This window comes from Syngnathus typhle, linkage group LG3, assembly GCF_033458585.1.
Source record: "Syngnathus typhle isolate RoL2023-S1 ecotype Sweden linkage group LG3, RoL_Styp_1.0, whole genome shotgun sequence".
In the NCBI taxonomy this organism is placed as follows: Eukaryota; Metazoa; Chordata; class Actinopteri; order Syngnathiformes; family Syngnathidae; genus Syngnathus; species Syngnathus typhle.
In genome coordinates this window covers 17427636-17444070 of record NC_083740.1, presented here as the reverse complement: position 1 = coordinate 17444070, position 16435 = coordinate 17427636, and the positions used below count along the sequence as shown (strand labels likewise).

The 16435-nt window shown below is 42.4% G+C and overlaps 1 protein-coding gene and 5 non-coding genes across 6 annotated transcripts; 3 read left to right on the top strand and 3 right to left on the bottom strand.

Annotated features, from left to right (window-relative positions):
• The first annotated feature begins 8521 nt into the window (after positions 1-8521).
• LOC133152104 (U1 spliceosomal RNA) lies at positions 8522-8685 on the top strand. Its single transcript, XR_009714069.1, has one exon. It is a non-coding gene; the product is annotated as a U1 spliceosomal RNA (small nuclear RNA).
• LOC133151161 (uncharacterized histidine-rich protein DDB_G0274557-like) lies at positions 8547-11628 on the top strand (the record flags this gene model as incomplete). Its single annotated transcript, XM_061273947.1, is given in 3 exon segments — positions 8547-8572; positions 11040-11103; positions 11581-11628. Coding segments are annotated over 3 exon segments (138 nt in total), but the record flags the coding sequence as incomplete, so codon positions are not given.
• Positions 11629-12888: 1260 nt separating this feature from the next.
• LOC133152105 (U1 spliceosomal RNA) lies at positions 12889-13052 on the bottom strand. The gene has a single exon (XR_009714070.1). It is a non-coding gene; the product is annotated as a U1 spliceosomal RNA (small nuclear RNA).
• Positions 13053-13751: 699 nt separating this feature from the next.
• LOC133152107 (U2 spliceosomal RNA) lies at positions 13752-13942 on the bottom strand. The gene has a single exon (XR_009714072.1). It is a non-coding gene; the product is annotated as a U2 spliceosomal RNA (small nuclear RNA).
• Positions 13943-14528: 586 nt separating this feature from the next.
• Positions 14529-14642, top strand: LOC133152112 (U5 spliceosomal RNA). Its single transcript, XR_009714076.1, has one exon. It is a non-coding gene; the product is annotated as a U5 spliceosomal RNA (small nuclear RNA).
• Positions 14643-15331: 689 nt separating this feature from the next.
• LOC133152106 (U2 spliceosomal RNA) lies at positions 15332-15522 on the bottom strand. The gene has a single exon (XR_009714071.1). It is a non-coding gene; the product is annotated as a U2 spliceosomal RNA (small nuclear RNA).
• Between the last annotated feature and the right edge of the window lie 913 nt (positions 15523-16435).

Genomic DNA, 16435 nt, shown 5'->3' with positions numbered 1-16435 from the left:
AGGTGGTGTACCCAGCTTCCGAGACCCTGAGCAGCAAGCGTTGGCGCCATTGCCAACAGTTGGCCGACCACTTCTGGAAGCGGTTCATCCGATTCTACCTGCCCAGTCTCCAGGTCCGGCAAAAGTGGAACGCAGAAAACCCAGACCTGCAAATCGGCCAGACGGTTCTCATCCTTGACCCTCAACTTCCTCGCTCACTGTGGCCAGTGGGCAAAGTGACCAGCATCATCCCAAGCCTTGACGGTAAGGTGCGAGCTGCCGAAGTGAAGGTCAGAGAGAGAACATACACCCGTCCTGTGGCTCGACTCATCCCTCTTCCAGAGCTGCCGGACAACTAACTACAGGACTTGAGATGGAGCCTTTTCTTCTTATGCAGATTTCCTACTGAAATCTGGGGGCGGCTGTAAAAAAGGCCCCCCTTGTGGACGCCAAGTATGACACCCTTTACTGTGACTTTCTCTCTCCCTGCTGATGACGCATCGCTTCAACTAACGTTCAGCCAATCAGCGTACAGTTTGGGCTTGCGATATTACGCTGTAGTAATTCTACCGAAGACCCCGCTCTAACAGCGCCGATCCAGTGATCCAACCTCGTACTCACAGCTGTCCGTTTTATGTGCGTCTTTGGCAAAACCACACACACACTTACACAAACCCTACATACCTGCAAACCTATGTTACAATAAACCAGCTGTGAAGCAAGAAAGAAATCGAGGGAAGACATCTGTGTGATTCTGACCGGTCACCCGATGCGAGCTCTACTCAACGATCCAGTATAATATATCATAGGAAGCCAGCCCTTCCGCACACAGTGCATTGTGGTTATGAGTATAAAAGTGAACAATTTGGTGGGGCTGTGACAGGTTTTTAATGTCTTATATGTTTTGTTTATTTTCCCTGAACCCATTAACTTTTATAAACTGAATTCTTCAGCCTGTGCGTGTTATTTTATTTTTAATTTTTTAAATTTAACTGAAGCAGATAAATACATATATGGTAATCAAATTGAGGGATTTTGAAGTGAACCTAATTAGCGCACACACGTCTGATTTCTACTAAACTTACATGCCATTTATTTATCATAAATAATCTAATGAGTGATCTAAAACTGTAATTTCACTAAGTATTAGTATTAGCAAACTTCCGGTTGAGGCCATGTTGACGAGAACACGCCTAAGGGAAGAAAAAAAAACAACGCACTAATTAGTCTGTGGCAACGCTCGACAGTGAAAAGTTAGCACATTGGCAACGACAGGTAATTTTGACTCCAAAATATCTCTTAGTATTCTAGTTTGAACGCAGAAACAATGAATTATAATCGTAACGTTTCTCGTAATCGAGAAAAGTAGTTTTCCATCATTTGCTGCAGATGGCTAATGTTAGCTGCTACTGCATAAGCGGCAGCTGTCAGACACATGCATGTACTTTTCGTGAGATAATTTAATCGTAAATTGTTTAACGCATTTTTTTATTCGATACGAGTAGTAAAATAGTATCGAAATTAAAACATCTCAAAAATATTAATTTCAACTCAAGTGGAGCGAACTCGCGTGTTAAGGGGGGGAAAAAAATCGTGTTTGGAATATTGCAATGAGCTTTACTCTGCCACAGCACATTGATTAGGAGGTCTCAACTAGTTTCCCGCAGCACACCTCATCATCACTTAAGACACTGGTCTAACTTTCTCCTCGTTCTCATCCAAAACAGGATGTCAGACAGCGAATCCATCAAGAAAATGTTGCGGTCTGTACTCCAGTCTAGCAAGGATGGCGTGAGTATTCTCAATCTGCAATCGGAGTACCGCTCACTCTGTGGAGAGACCATCCCTCTGAGGAAACTGGGCTTCACCAATTTGGAGGATTATCTCAGAAGCATACCCTCTGTGGTGCGGATGGACTACCGCAATGCAGACGTAAGAACTTGGTTTTAATCATTAGGAGTGCCTAATGGCAAGTATCTTCGGGTTTGTCTATGGCGAGGATTAGATCATGTCAACAAATGATACTGTATGGTTCAAACACTGTGTATTTACCGTGTTTGCATAAAGTGGATTTTCTTAACCAAGGTGAAATTAACAATTTTAATGGATTTTGATTTTGTCAATTTAGATCAATGGTTCCCAAACTACCCTAAAGAGACACATAAGGAAACAAACACCTCTTTCTTGATATTTGGTATGCTGCAATTTGAAAAGAGAAAGGTTACATAGAATGGTAAATAAACATTCCACCAGTAACCTTCATTGTCTCACACTTATTAATGGGATGGATGTGCTTGGTGTAGGGACATAAGCTTCTCAACATCAGGCTGGAACTCACTAAGAAGAAGTCGTAGATCCCCGCGGTCAGTAATTTTCAGTCGGTTTCTTTCCTTTTACCTTTCCAGTTAAAAGCTAAATTCAAACAGATACAATTATATTCCGAATGGACCTGCAGCTGCGCTTTGTTCTCATCTTGCATTGTAAGTAATAAAACAGCATATGTGTTTCACAGAAAGATACATGTGTCACCTACCATCTTCTTTACAGTTGAGATGCTTTGCTGCAGTATGCAGTGAGACAGCACACATTGCCCAGCTGGTGGCGCGACAGAAGAGCGCCAAGAAATCAGGGTGCTCCCAATTCGTTAACTGCAGGATGAGACGCAAAGATTCCGAGCCTTACATGAATCGTGGTAAGATATTCTTAGAATGCATAAAAAAGTGCCAATTCAAGTCTCCCTGTACTTATTTAAATACCCCTTATATAAAGTCCAGTAGATGCAAGTTTTCTCTTCAATGCCCACCTACTTTAAAGAGTCTCATTTGCTCTAAATCAGGGGTTATGTCCACTATTGTAACCAAAAATCAACTCGGGGACCACTGCTTTGGAATATTATTTCGTTTTGCACTGAAGGAGGATAGAACTATATTTATTTGCAATTGTATGTCTATTTTGGGAATCTCAGCTCCATTTGACATAATTTGGATGGGTAAATGATTCAGAAAATTAGTTGGAAAATACATCAAGTCTAAATAATACATTTTATTTTCAACAATGTTACAATTATTTTCTGTTTCCAATTTTGCGGACCACCTGCAATACCGCCACTGACCACTACAAGACCGCAGACCACTGGTTGAAAATCCTTGTTCTAAATGTAAATTTTGTGTGCATTTAGGGTGGCCAATGTCTTCTCTACGGCAGCCTTCAGCTGGTGGCGCATTCAGGCCAGCCAACCGCTTTCAACTCCACGGTGGCTACAGAGGCTTCAGTGCTTCTGGCGATGTCAGGTACAGGAACATATTTTAGGGCTAACTACATTCAAGAGTTTTGGGAGGGGATTTGTGTATGTTATTTGGCATAATTGAGGTTTTTAGTCTTTTTTATAATTAATACCTAAATGTTCTCCTCAATTGTCAGGCTAGCGAGCCAGTGCTTTTCTCCACCAATAGCACACAGACAACCTGCCCCTCAGCCATCTGTGAAACAATCTGCTGTCCCAAACAGGTAATGATATACGTAGAAAGAGTCCTGCATCAACCTTATTGATCTGTGGTCATGTCATAGCACATTTTCTTTATGTAATCAGATTAGGCTACTGATGAGGGCACTGTGTAGTTTTACTTTAGAGTAAAATAGCATTTGCTTTAAAATCTGGTGAGAATTGCATGAGTGAGTTTTTCATTTTTCTTTAGATTATGTAAATTGGTTGGGAAAACATGACAATGAAATACATGTCCATTTTGTAGGGCCAAGAATTTAGTGATTCCGCAGAAAATGAAAGGTTAGTACAAGCATATGGAAGTTTATCTGTGCCATCGGATTTTGAATTCGAATTTGTAGCACTGAATTTTTTTACATCCAATTTTTAACACTGAATTTTTTTTTGCATCCAAATCAGACTTTGAATTTTAAAAGCCATCGAATTTCTAGCACTGAATTTTTTTTTCCCAAGACATTTTTTTCAATGTCTCAAAAAATTCTGTGTAAAAAAATTCAATGTCTTAAAAAATTCAGTGTAAAAAAATTCGACATCTCAAAAAATTCAATGTAAAAAAATTCAATGTCTAAAAAAATTCAGTGGTCATGTGACGTCGAAACAGGAACGTCGTGAAGTTCAAAGGTGAGCTCCGGTCAGAGCTCAGGATGGCCCAAAACACAAATAGTAACGCTTCGGTGAGTGTACTCTTTATTTACCTTTTGTGTTCGTAAAAGTCAGTATTTTATTTACCGGACACCTTAACAGAATTTGTTGAACAATGTCTACACAGGGAACTTTTAATGAAGTGGTGTTCCTTAAAAGTTTGCTAGCTATGAGCTAGCGTTATGTTAGCATGGTTACCATGGTAACATGGCGCTCGGTACTGCGCTCTTTAGTACTCTGTTCCGATGTTATGATGTGGCTGGCAAGAAATGTCTGACTCACCGTTTGTTTTACAGCAAACTACTACTAGGTGATTCACTTTACCAAGTTGTACCAAGTTATTTTCTCTGAAACATAAAAGATGGTGGGTGGTCTGTAATACTGCAAATACAAGGAGTTGTATCAGTCTGCAAGAGAAAAGTATTATTTCCTCATTCACTAGAGGATTGAAGCATAATAAATGTATTAAAATGGAATTATTCTTTTTCTATGTTACTCTTCAAGCTTTTAGATGAAGAATCTTGTGTTCTATCCTCTCTGTCTTATTAATAATAACAGGTAATAGGACGTGTCACAAGGCAAATTAAGCAGCTGAGACGAGGTCTTAAAGAAACCCCAATGTGGACACTGTTGACCCAAAGACCAGACACAGTGGCTTTGCTTTTTCCTGAAGAGGGAGCAGGAAATTTCAGCCCTGAGGTTAACTGTTTTCAATCTTGTTATTTCTGTTTTCCTACATACATAGACATCATGGCTACCAACCAGTGATATTTGATCAAAAATGATATGCGATTTTAAGTTAGAAAAATTACCAAAATCTTTTTCATGCTATTTTTTTTTTCTTTTTTTCAATGTAGGTGCTTCTTCATCGACTCACATGGCCTTGTGAGGATAGTGACGATTGTTCAGTTGACACCAAATGCCGCATATCGGAGTGGGGACCCTTTGTTAAGCTGGCCACCCCGAGCATGCTCATACTTTGTCTGGAATGGTGGCTATTTGAAGTAGGAGGATTCATTGCTGGTATAATTAGTGAAATAGAGCTGGGAGCCCAGTCCGTTACATATCAGCTCACAGTTGTAGCTTACATGGTAAGTGAAACAAATTCATCTAAACTTGATCAGCATCATAAGCACAGGCAGCCAGCCACACAACAAATGAATGCCTGCAATACCACAATAAAAGTATCTTACAGTGGTGGACACAAATAATAATAAATAATAATGGGGACATCCAGACTGCCCAAAATAAATGGGGAAGAAAGTGTCGTGGAACAAAAACTAGAAGGTGCTAGGCTAACTGTTGGCTTATTTAGAAACTACTTTCTAGAAAATGACATGGAAGAAATGCATGCAAACAAGCTACACAACCAGTTTCTGGTCTGGCCACAATCAGAGTGTTTGGCTTGGCGTATCAGCTGTATGCTGTATAATCATTGAAACAAATAATATTTTAAAGCATTTCTCAGAAGAAAGTGAAAGAGGTAAACCTCTGATAACCAAATAAAAAAATAAATGATGATTTGCATTCATCTCACAAATCTCGTGTTGGCCACAACCTGATCTTAACAGTTTTATTTGATGGAATCCTAAATAATGCATAATTGTTTCTATACATTCTACCTTTGCAGTTCCCACTTGGAATTTCTGCAGCTGTTAGTGTTCGAGTAGGGAATGCGCTTGGTGCAGGAAACATTGAGCAAGCCAAGCTGTCAAGCAAAGTTTCCATCATCTGTGCATGTAAGAAAATGTTTGTATGTATGTTTGTAAACTGGAAATGATATCGGTAAATTTTACATTTGCTAATCAGCAAGGATAAGGCCATAAAAACACTGCTTAATTGGAGTTTGGACACAAACCACATGGCATGTAGTAATAGGCAAGTAGTGAAATGGATAACAGAAATGTCGGAATAAGAAACAAATTGTGCATCAAATTTGTGTGTCATTACTAGTGATGGGCGATACCAATGATTTTGGAATCGATCCGATACCAAGTATTTCCTACCCAAAATACCCGATATTCGATCCGATATCGATACCGGAAGTGTAATTTCCCGCCAAAAAAACAATTTAAATGCAGTGGCATTCTTGCTCTTGGAGAGTCATCTATTGAAGAGGTACAGAAGCCTGCGCTCCCGCACCTCCAGACTCTCAAACAGCTTCATACTCCAGGCTGTTAGGATCCTGAACTCGCTCCCCCGTTCTGCGTAGCGTCCTGTACTTTTACTGTCTGAACTGTCTGAATGCACACTGGCTCTTATTATTTATTATTTGTTATTACTCTTATTTATTGTTTGTGCCTTTTTGTTTGTGATGTTTTTTACTTTTGCGCTATGCTTGCTGGCTCCGTTATTTATTGTGTTATCTGTTTATTTATTATTTATTCATCACTCTTACTATTGATTGTTTGAATTTTTGCCTTCTTGTTTTTATATTGTGTCGCGTACATGTATGTCTATCGTGTTATGTGTCTCGTCACCGTGGGATAGAGAAAAACGTAATTTCGGTCTCTTTGTGTGTTGTGACATGTGGAGAGATTGACAATAAAGCTGACTTTGACTTTGATTTTGTAGAAAAAAGTATTACGTCATGTACATGTATTATTAACCTTTTTAGACATTAGTGCATTAGTGGAAGATGCATATTAATAGTATAACTTTAATAAAAAGGAGCTATTCTTTACTTTCTCTCTCTCTCTCTCTCTCTCTCTCTCTCTCTCTCTCTCTCTCTCTCTCTCTCTCTCTCTCTCTCTCTCTCTCTGTTGTTGGGAAAAAGTTTTGTCTTTTAGTATAATCTAAAAAGAGACATGGTACCAACAGAGATGCAGGGCTTAATCGTCATGAGCAGCAAAACTATCAATTTGTAAAGCCACTGGATACTTACATTTAATATTGTAATACTTTAGTGTTGTTTATAGGAAGTGGAGTTACAAATAAAACGTATGGCGTTCGACCACAAATTGAAAAGGGGAAAACTTTATTTATAAATGACTGACTAAAGCGTAGTAATTATTGCTTCAAATAGCACTTCAACCACAAATGCTTACGATTTTTGGTTAGCACCTGATACCTGGATATGTCTTGCCTTTCTGAAACGCTGCTTCTAAGGTACTTTGGTACCTTAGCCTCGGTGTGGCTGCAGGGTTTTCCGTCGCTGCCTTAGTGTCTGCGGCACGTTTCAACTGCAGCTCTTCATGAACCGTGGGGTGAATTTTGCTTAAATGTTTTGTCAAGTTTGTGGTGTTGCCACAATATTTAATTGTTTTGTGACATATTTCACATTTTGCCTCGTTGTTATTAAGTAAAATATAATATCCCCAAACCAGACTTCTCTTGCGTTCGGACTGGGCCGCCGCCGTGGCCATGCTTGTTTGTGTTTGTTTGGATTGGAACGGGGGGCGGAGGAGGAGGGCTTGGCTTGTGAGAAAAGGGGGCGGGAGCAGAGCAGAGCAGGACACGCCGGTGCAGCAGGCGGAAGGAAAAGTAGTGCTAGCATGAGTGCAAGTCGTCAAATTGGAGCAGAGAAAAATGAGGAAAAATATAATTAAATAATTGTAAGTATTTTAGCTAGGGAGATCGATACTCAAAAATAAGCAGCCTGGATCTATATTTCGATATTTTGGTATCGATCCGCCCATCCCTATTGCTCCGTCCACTCCACGCATCGACCTGGTATTGCAGTACCTCCAGGTGCACCCCCTCTACCGGTCAAAACAGCAATAGTTTACTTAGGAGCCCATCTTGCTCCGTTTGTTTAACTTTCACAGGATAAAGCAGTCATGTCTTGATGAATGTGATTCAAGTTCATGACGGCTCGACTTGAGCGGCAGCAAGAATTTACGTAACCGTTCTAAAATATGATTAAAATGTCTTTCATTGCTTGAGATTTTCCTATCATTGTTCAAGGAATTTTTAGTACAAACTCTTGTTCTCAAAATTTTAAGGAAATGTCATTTTCAAAACTTGTTCAGAAAAAGGACATATATATATTTTTCTGCGGTAATGTTGGAGATTTTCAATAAATACAAATTCATACCGTTTTAGGGTTCTCAGGTGAAAAGAGGCAATGCATGATGGGCATGTTTTGACTTCATTTATTATGGTTCATTATGGTTGCTGGCATCACCACTAGATGGCGACTCTAAGAAAAATGAGGTGAACAAAGGCGTGGAGGCAGTAGAAAAAGAAGCAAAGCATGATGGTAATGTTTTTGAATCTATCTTTTACTTAATTTAAAATGTTTTGGTTTTGAAATGACGAAAGGTGTACTATGTTAACAGTTTCACGAATGCTGTCTCATCCACTGAATTTGTGTGCTCAGAGTTTTGTACCAATTTAGCTTCTGACTGAAGATGGTGTGCGCGGTGAAGACTTCGGCCCCGGCGACTTGTACAACTCATACTTACCTGGCAGGGGAGATACCATGACCAAGAAGGTGGCTCACCCAGGGTGAGGCTCAACCATTGCACTCCGGTTGTGCTGACCCCTGCGAATTCCCCAAATGTGGGACTCTCGACTGCATAATTTCTGGTAGTGGGGGACTGCGTTCGCGCTCTCCCCTGATCAAGCTGTCTAAATAAAAATAATTGTTATATAATGGCTGGAAGCCCCATCTCCAACCCTTCTGCTGAGTGCCAAGCAGAGTAGGAAATGAGTTCCGTTTTTAAGGTCTTAGGCTTGACCCGGCCGAGGTTTGAACCCACAACCTCCCAGTCTCAGGGCGGACACTCTACCACTAGGCCACTGAGTTGGTCTTTGTAAGCCCCGCCAAAAAGACTGACGCACATCACTACCATCTAACTGAAAACTAACTAGGGTTAGGGTTAGAGCTAGATCTAGAACTAGGGTTAGAGCTAGGGTTAGAGCTAGAGCTAGGGTTAGAGCTAGGGTTAGAGCTAGGGTTAGAGCTAGGGTTAGAGCTAGGGTTAGAGCTAGATCTAGAACTAGGGTTAGAGCTAGGCGTATAGCTAGGGTTAGAGCTAGGGTTAGAGCTGGAGCTAGGGTTAGAGCTAACCCTAGGTGTAGAGCTAGGCGTAGAACTAGGGTTAGAGCTAGATCTAGAACTAGGGTTAGAGCTAGGTGTATAGCTAGGGTTAGAGCTAGGATTAGAGCTGGGGCTAGGGTTAGAGCTAGGGTTAGGGATAGAGCTAGGGTTAGAGCTAACCCTAGGTGTAGAGCTAGGCGTAGAGCTAAGGTTAGGGTTAGAGCTAGGGTTAGAGCTATAGCTAGGGTTAGAGCTAGGGTTAGGGCTAGGGTTAAGGTTTGGGTTGGAGCTAGGGTTACGGTTGGAGCTAGGGTTAGAGCTAGGGTTAGGGTTAGAGCTAGGGTTAGAGCTAGATCTAGAACTAGGGTTAGAGCTATAGCTAGGGTTAGGGTTAGAGCTAGGGTTAGAGCTAGATCTAGAACTAGGGTTAGAGCTAGGCGTATAGCTAGGGTTAGAGCTAGGGTTAGAGCTGGAGCTAGGGTTAGAGCTAGAGCTAGGGTTAGGGATAGAGCTAGGGTTAGAGCTAGGGTTAGAGCTAGAGCTAACCCTAGGTGTAGAGCTAGGCGTAGAGCTAGGGTTAGGGTTAGAGCTAGGGTTAGAGCTATAGCTACGGTTAGAGCTAGGGTTAGGGCTAGAGTTAAGGTTTGGGGTGGAGCTAGGGTTAGGGTTAGGGTTGGAGCTAGGGTTAGAGCTAACCCTAGGTTAGGGTTAGGGTTAGGGCTATAGCTAGGGTTAGAGCTAGGGTTAGGGTTAGAGCTAGGGTTAGAGCTAGGGTTAGAGCTAGATCTAGAACTAGGGTTAAGGTTAGGGTTAGGGTTAGGATTAGGGTTAGGGTTAGGGTTAGGGTTAGGGTTAGGGGGGGGTTAGGGTTAGGGTTGGAGCTAGGGTTAGAGCTAACCCTAGGTGTAGAGCTAGGCTAGGGTTAGGGTTAGAGTTAGGGTTAGGGCTATAGCTAGGGTTAGAGCTAGGGTTAGGGTTAGAGCTAGGGTTAGAGCTAGGGTTAGAGCTAGAACTAGGGTTAGGGTTAGGGTTAGGATTAGGGTTAGGGTTAGGGTTAGGGTTAGGGGGGGGTTAGGGTTAGGGTTAGGGTTGGAGCTAGGGTTAGAGCTAACCCTAGGTGTAGAGCTAGGCTAGGGTTAGGGTTAGGGTTAGAGCTAAGGGTTAGCGTTAGGGCTATAGCTAGGGTTAGAGCTAGGGTTAGGGTTAGAGCTAGGGTTAGGGTTAGAGCTAGGGTTAGAGCTAGATCTAGAACTAGGGTTAGGGTTAGGATTAGGGTTAGGGTTAGGGTTAGGGTTGGAGCTAGGGTTAGAGCTAACCCTAGGTGTAGAGCTAGGCTAGGGTTAGGGTTAGAGCTAGGGTTAGAGCTAGATCTAGAACTAGGGTTAGGGTTAGGGCTAAGGTTAGGGTTAGAGCTAGGGTTAGGGTTAGAGCTAGGGTTAGAGCTAGATCTAGAACTAGGGTTAGGGTTAGGGTTAGGGTTAGGATTAGGGTTAGGGTTAGGGTTAGGGGGGGGGGGGTTAGGGTTAGGGTTAGGGTTGGAGCTAGGGTTAGAGCTAACCCTAGGTGTAGAGCTAGGCGTAGAGGTTAGGGTTAGGGTTAGGGCTATAGCTAGGGTTAGAGCTAGGGTTAGGGTTAGAGCTAGGGTTAGAGCTAGATCTAGAACTAGGGTTAGAGCTATAGCTCACCTAACCTCCACCCCAAACCTTAACCCTAGCCCTAACCCTAGCTCTAACCGTAGCTATAGCTCTAACCCTAGCTCTAACCCTAACCCTAGCTCTACGCCTAGCTCTACACCTAGGGTTAGCTCTAGCTCTAACCCTAGCTCTAACCCTAACCCTAACCCTAACCTCTACGCCTAGCTCTACACCTAGGGTTAGCTCTAACCCTAGCTCCAACCCTAACCCTAACCTCTACGCCTAGCTCTACACCTAGGGTTAGCTCTAACCCTAGCTCCAACCCTAACCCTAACCCTAATCCTAACCCTAACCCTAGTTCTAGATCTAGCTCTAACCCTAGCTCTAACCCTAACCCTAGCTCTAACCCTAACCCTAGCTCTAACCCTAGCTATAGCCCTAACCCTAACCCTTAGCTCTAACCCTAACCCTAGCCTAGCTCTACACCTAGGGTTAGCTCTAAACCTAGCTCCAACCCTAACCCTAACCCTAACCCTAATCCTAACCCTAGTTCTAGATCTAGCTCTAACCCTAGCTCTAACCCTAGCTCTAACCCTAGCTATAGCCCTAACCCTAACCCTTAGCTCTAACCCTAACCCTAACCCTAACCCTAGCCTAGCTCTACACCTAGGGTTAGCTCTAACCCTAGCTCCAACCCTAACCCTAACCCCCCCCTAACCCTAACCCTAACCCTAATCCTAACCCTAACCCTAGTTCTAGATCTAGCTCTAACCCTAGCTCTAACCCTAACCCTAGCTCTAACCCTAGCTCTAACCCTAGCTATAGCCCTAACCCTAACCCCTCCCTAACCCTAACCCCCCCCTAACCCTAACCCTAGTTCTAGATCTAGCTCTAACCCTAGCTCTAACCCTAACCCTAGCTCTAACCCTAACCCTAGCTCTAACCCTAGCTATAGCCCTAACCCTAACCCTAACCCTAACCTAGGGTTAGCTCTAACCCTAGCTCCAACCCTAACCCTAACCCTAGCTCCACCCCAAACCTTAACCCTAGCCCTAACCCTAGCTCTAACCGTAGCTATAGCTCTAACCCTAGCTCTAACCCTAACCCTAGATCTAGCTCTAACCCTAGCTCTATCCCTAACCCTAGCTCTAACCCTAGCTCTAACCCTAACCCTAACCCTCTAATCCTAGCTCTAACCCTAACCCTAGCTATACGCCTAGCTCTAACCCTAGTTCTAGATCTAGCTCTAACCCTAGCTCTAACCCTAGCTCTATCCCTAACCCTAGCTCTAACCCTAGCTCTAGCTCTAACCCTAGCTCCAGCGCTAACCCTAGCTCTAACCCTAACCCTAGCTATAGCTCTAACCCTAGTTCTAGATCTAGCTCTAGCTCTAACCCTAGCTCTAACCCTAGCTCCAACCGTAACCCTAGCTCCAACCCAAACCTTAACCCTAGCCCTAACCCTAGCTCTAACCCTAGCTATAGCTCTAACCCTAGCTCTAACCCTAACCTTAGCTCTACGCCTAGCTCTACACCTAGGGTTAGCTCTAGCTCTAACCCTAGCTCTATCCCTAACCCTAGCTCTAACCCTAGCCCCAGCTCTAATCCTAGCTCTAACCCTAGCTATACACCTAGCTCTAACCCTAGTTCTAGATCTAACCCTAGTTCTACGCCTAGCTCTACACCTAGGGTTAGCTCTAGCTCTAACCCTAGCTCCAGCTCTAACCCTAGCTCTAACCCTAGCTATACGCCTAGCTCTAACCCTAGTTCTAGATCTAGCTCTAACCCTAGCTCTAACCCTAACCCTAGCTCTAACCCTAGCTCTAGCTCTAACCCTAGCTCCAGCTCTAACCCTAGCTCTAACCCTAGTTCTAGATCTAGCTCTAACCCTAACCCTAGTTAGTTTTCAGTTAGATGGTAGTGATGTGCGTCAGTCTTTTTGGCGGGGCTTACAAAGACCAACTCAGTGGCCTAGTGGTAGAGTGTCCGCCCTGAGACTGGGAGGTTGTGGGTTCAAACCTCGGCCGGGTCAAGCCTAAGACCTTAAAAACGGAACTCATTTCCTACTCTGCTTGGCACTCAGCAGAAGGGTTGGAGATGGGGCTTCCAGCCATTATATAACAATTATTTTTATTTAGACAGCTTGATCAGGGGAGAGCGCGAACGCAGTCTCTCACTACCAGAAATTACGCAGTCGAGATTCCCACATTTGGGGAATTCGCAGGGGTCAGCACAACCGGAGTGCAATGGTTGAGCCTCACCCTGGGTGAGCCACCTTCTTGGTCATGGTATCTCCCCTGCCAGGTAAGTATGAGTTGTACAAGTCGCCGGGGCCGAAGTCTTCACCGCGCACACCATCTTCAGTCAGAAGCTAAATTGGTACAAAACTCTGAGCACACAAATTCAGTGGATGAGACAGCATTCGTGAAACTGTTAACATAGTACACCTTTCGTCATTTCAAAACCAAAACATTTTAAATTAAGTAAAAGATAGATTCAAAAACATTACCATCATGCTTTGCTTCTTTTTCTACTGCCTCCACGCCTTTGTTCACCTCATTTTTCTTAGAGTCGCCATCTAGTGGTGATGCCAGCAACCATAATGAACCATAATAAATGAAGTCAAAACATGCCCATCATGCATTGCCTCTTTTCACCTGAGAACCCTAAAACGGTATGAATTTGTATTTATTGAAAATCTCCAACATTACCGCAGAAAAATATATATATGTCCTTTTTCTGAACAAGTTTTGAAAATGACATTTCCTTAAAATTTTGAGAACAAGAATTGTACTAAATAATCCTGGAACAATGATAGGAAAATCTCAAGCAATGTAAGACATTTTAATCATATTTTAGAACGGTTACGTAAATTCTTGCTGCCGCTCAAATCGAGCCGTCATGAACTTGAATCACATTCATCAAGACATGACTGTTTTATCCTGTGAAAGTCAAGCTAACGGGGCAAGTAGGGTTTTCTAAGGAAGCTACTATTGTTTTCACCGGTAGAGGGGGGGTACACCGTTCCTGGAGGTACTGCAATACCAGGTCGATGCGTGGAGTGGACGGAGCAAGCCCCTATTCCATCTCTCTGTTCCAAAAATCAATTTAATATATGGTCCCCGGATCGGGGACGTATCAGATATTAAACTGATAAGAACAGATACTACACTTGATCTTAGCCAAAAGGCCGAGAAGCGATAACCCGAAATTGGTCTGAGGAAACCACTTAAATAAAGAGACTACCAATCCAAGTTACGGTTTGAATATATCGACTCATACGAATGCCACGTACCGACCACCGTAACAAACTCAACTATTAACAGTTTGGAATGATAATGCGTCACCGGGCTGTTTTCAACCTGAAGTGCTTTTGTTTCCCGATTTGTGTTGAATAAAAATATGAAATTACACATTTAAAAATAACACACGGAAATCGGATCATTTCCCGTTCTCTCATACCAAAAGTACACGGACCAAGACATACAACTGTTTATACGTTCAAAACTCACACTCAAAATAGTTGCCCAATCGATAGGTGACGCTGTTTGAAATATCAGGTATCCATAATCCTGTGCGCCAACAACGTTTCAAGGAAAAAACACATTGATGAACACATAATACTCGTTTAAACTGTCTATTTAGGTTGAGTCCTTCTAAGTGTAGTAAATCTATGAACGTCTATTGTTTGTATTAGAAGGAATGGTTGCTGCAATTTCAGCGTGAGACCGCCTGTTAATCTGGTGAGACCAGCAATGGGGTGGCCCGTTTTGCCCCGATTGCGTAGTTCACTCTTGTTTCTCTTCAGATCGTATAAATCTTTCGCCTTTTACTAAAGATTTCCGTGGGGAGGAACAGCAAGAGTTTATCTCAATTTTTCGATGCTCTGCGAAAGCCTACCTCTTCTTGTCAATGGGAAATAGTTAATAGTCCTGCCTTGTAGTTATTAATTCAGCTAAAGTTTACAGACCAAATTGGTTAAGCGTTTAACATCCACCCATTCAATTATAAAACTATTATGTATTGAGCAATAAATTAATATATTTTCCACAAATTATACTATATGTAAGGAACAATAATCGGAGCCATTTAGCTATTAAAGTATTAATTATTAATATAAAAATACCCTCGTAAGTACCCATAAACTGATGCTTCGCTTCTCTTTCTACTGCCTCCACGCCTTTGTTCACCTTTTTTCTGAGTCGCCATCTAGTGGTGGCAGCATAATAAATGAAGTAAAGACATGCCCATCATGCATTGCCTCTTTTCACCTGAGAACCATATGAATTTGTATTTATTGAAAATCTCCAACATTACCGCAGAAATATATATATATATTTCTTTTTCTGAACAAGTTTAGAAAATGTTCTTAAAAATTTGAGAACAAGGATTGTACTAGAAATTCCTGGAACAATTTCTGATATAAAGAAAGACATTTTGATCATATTTTAGAACGGTTACGTATATTCTTGCTGCCAGCAGTCATGAACTTGAATCAAATCCTATCAAGACGTCATTGACTTTCTGCTTCATCCTGTTAGAATGAAGCTAACAGACAGTGATGTAAACTACTCTTTATTTGACCAGTAGAGGGGGGTGCACCGTTCCTGGAGGTACTGCAATACCAGGTCGATGCGTGGTGTGGACGGAGCAAGCCCCTATTCCATCTCCCTGTTCCAAAAATCAATTTAATATATGGTCCCCGGATAGGGGACGTATCAGATATTAAACTGATAAGAACAGATACTACACTTGATCTTAGCCAAAAGGCCGAGAAGCGATAACCAAAGTTGGGTCTGAGGAAACTACTTAAATAAAGAGACTACCAATTCAAGTTACGGTTTGACTATATCGACCACGTACCGACCACCCAAACAACAACTATTAACAGTCAGTGTCACTGAGCTGTTTTCAACCTGTGCATCGATCGAATGGTTGCAGATTTTCGTGTGTTCACGAAGGTTTAGAGTCACGTGGTTCACGTTGACCCAATAGAATAACGATGAACTGAGCTCCTGATGGGAATAGCTTTTAATGACCAACAAAACGAATTAGTCATTCGCCAAAAACAATCCGATCTTTGGATACATTTCGGGACCGAAAGCACAATAGCTGTTTGAGGAATATTTTGACGGAAAAAAAAACACAGCAAATAAACACGCGGCCCACTTCGCCAAACTACTTCTTATTTCCTGCTGTGGCAAATTACATTAATCCTCGAACGCCACCATCGCAATGGAGGTGAATTGCATTCCAATCCATGCCACCATTTCTTAACACTCATTAAGGTGTTGCCACAATATTTAATTGTTTTGTGACATATTTCACATTTTGCCTCGTTGTTATTAAGTAAAATATAATATCCCCAAACCAGACTTCTCTTGCGTTCGGACTGGGCCGCCGCCGTGGCCATGCTTGTTTGTGTTTGTTTGGATTGGAACGGGAGGCGGAGGAGGAGGGCTTGGCTTGTGAGAAAAGGGGGCGGGAGCAGAGCAGAGCAGGACACGCCGGTGCAGCAGGCGGAAGGAAAAGTAGTGCTAGCATGAGTGCAAGTCGTCAAATTGGAGCAGAGAAAAATGAGGAAAAATATAATTAAATAATTGTAAGTATCGATAGTTTAGCTAGGGAGATCGATACTCAAAAATGAGCAGCCTGGATCGATATATCGATATTTTGGTATCGATCCGCCCATCCC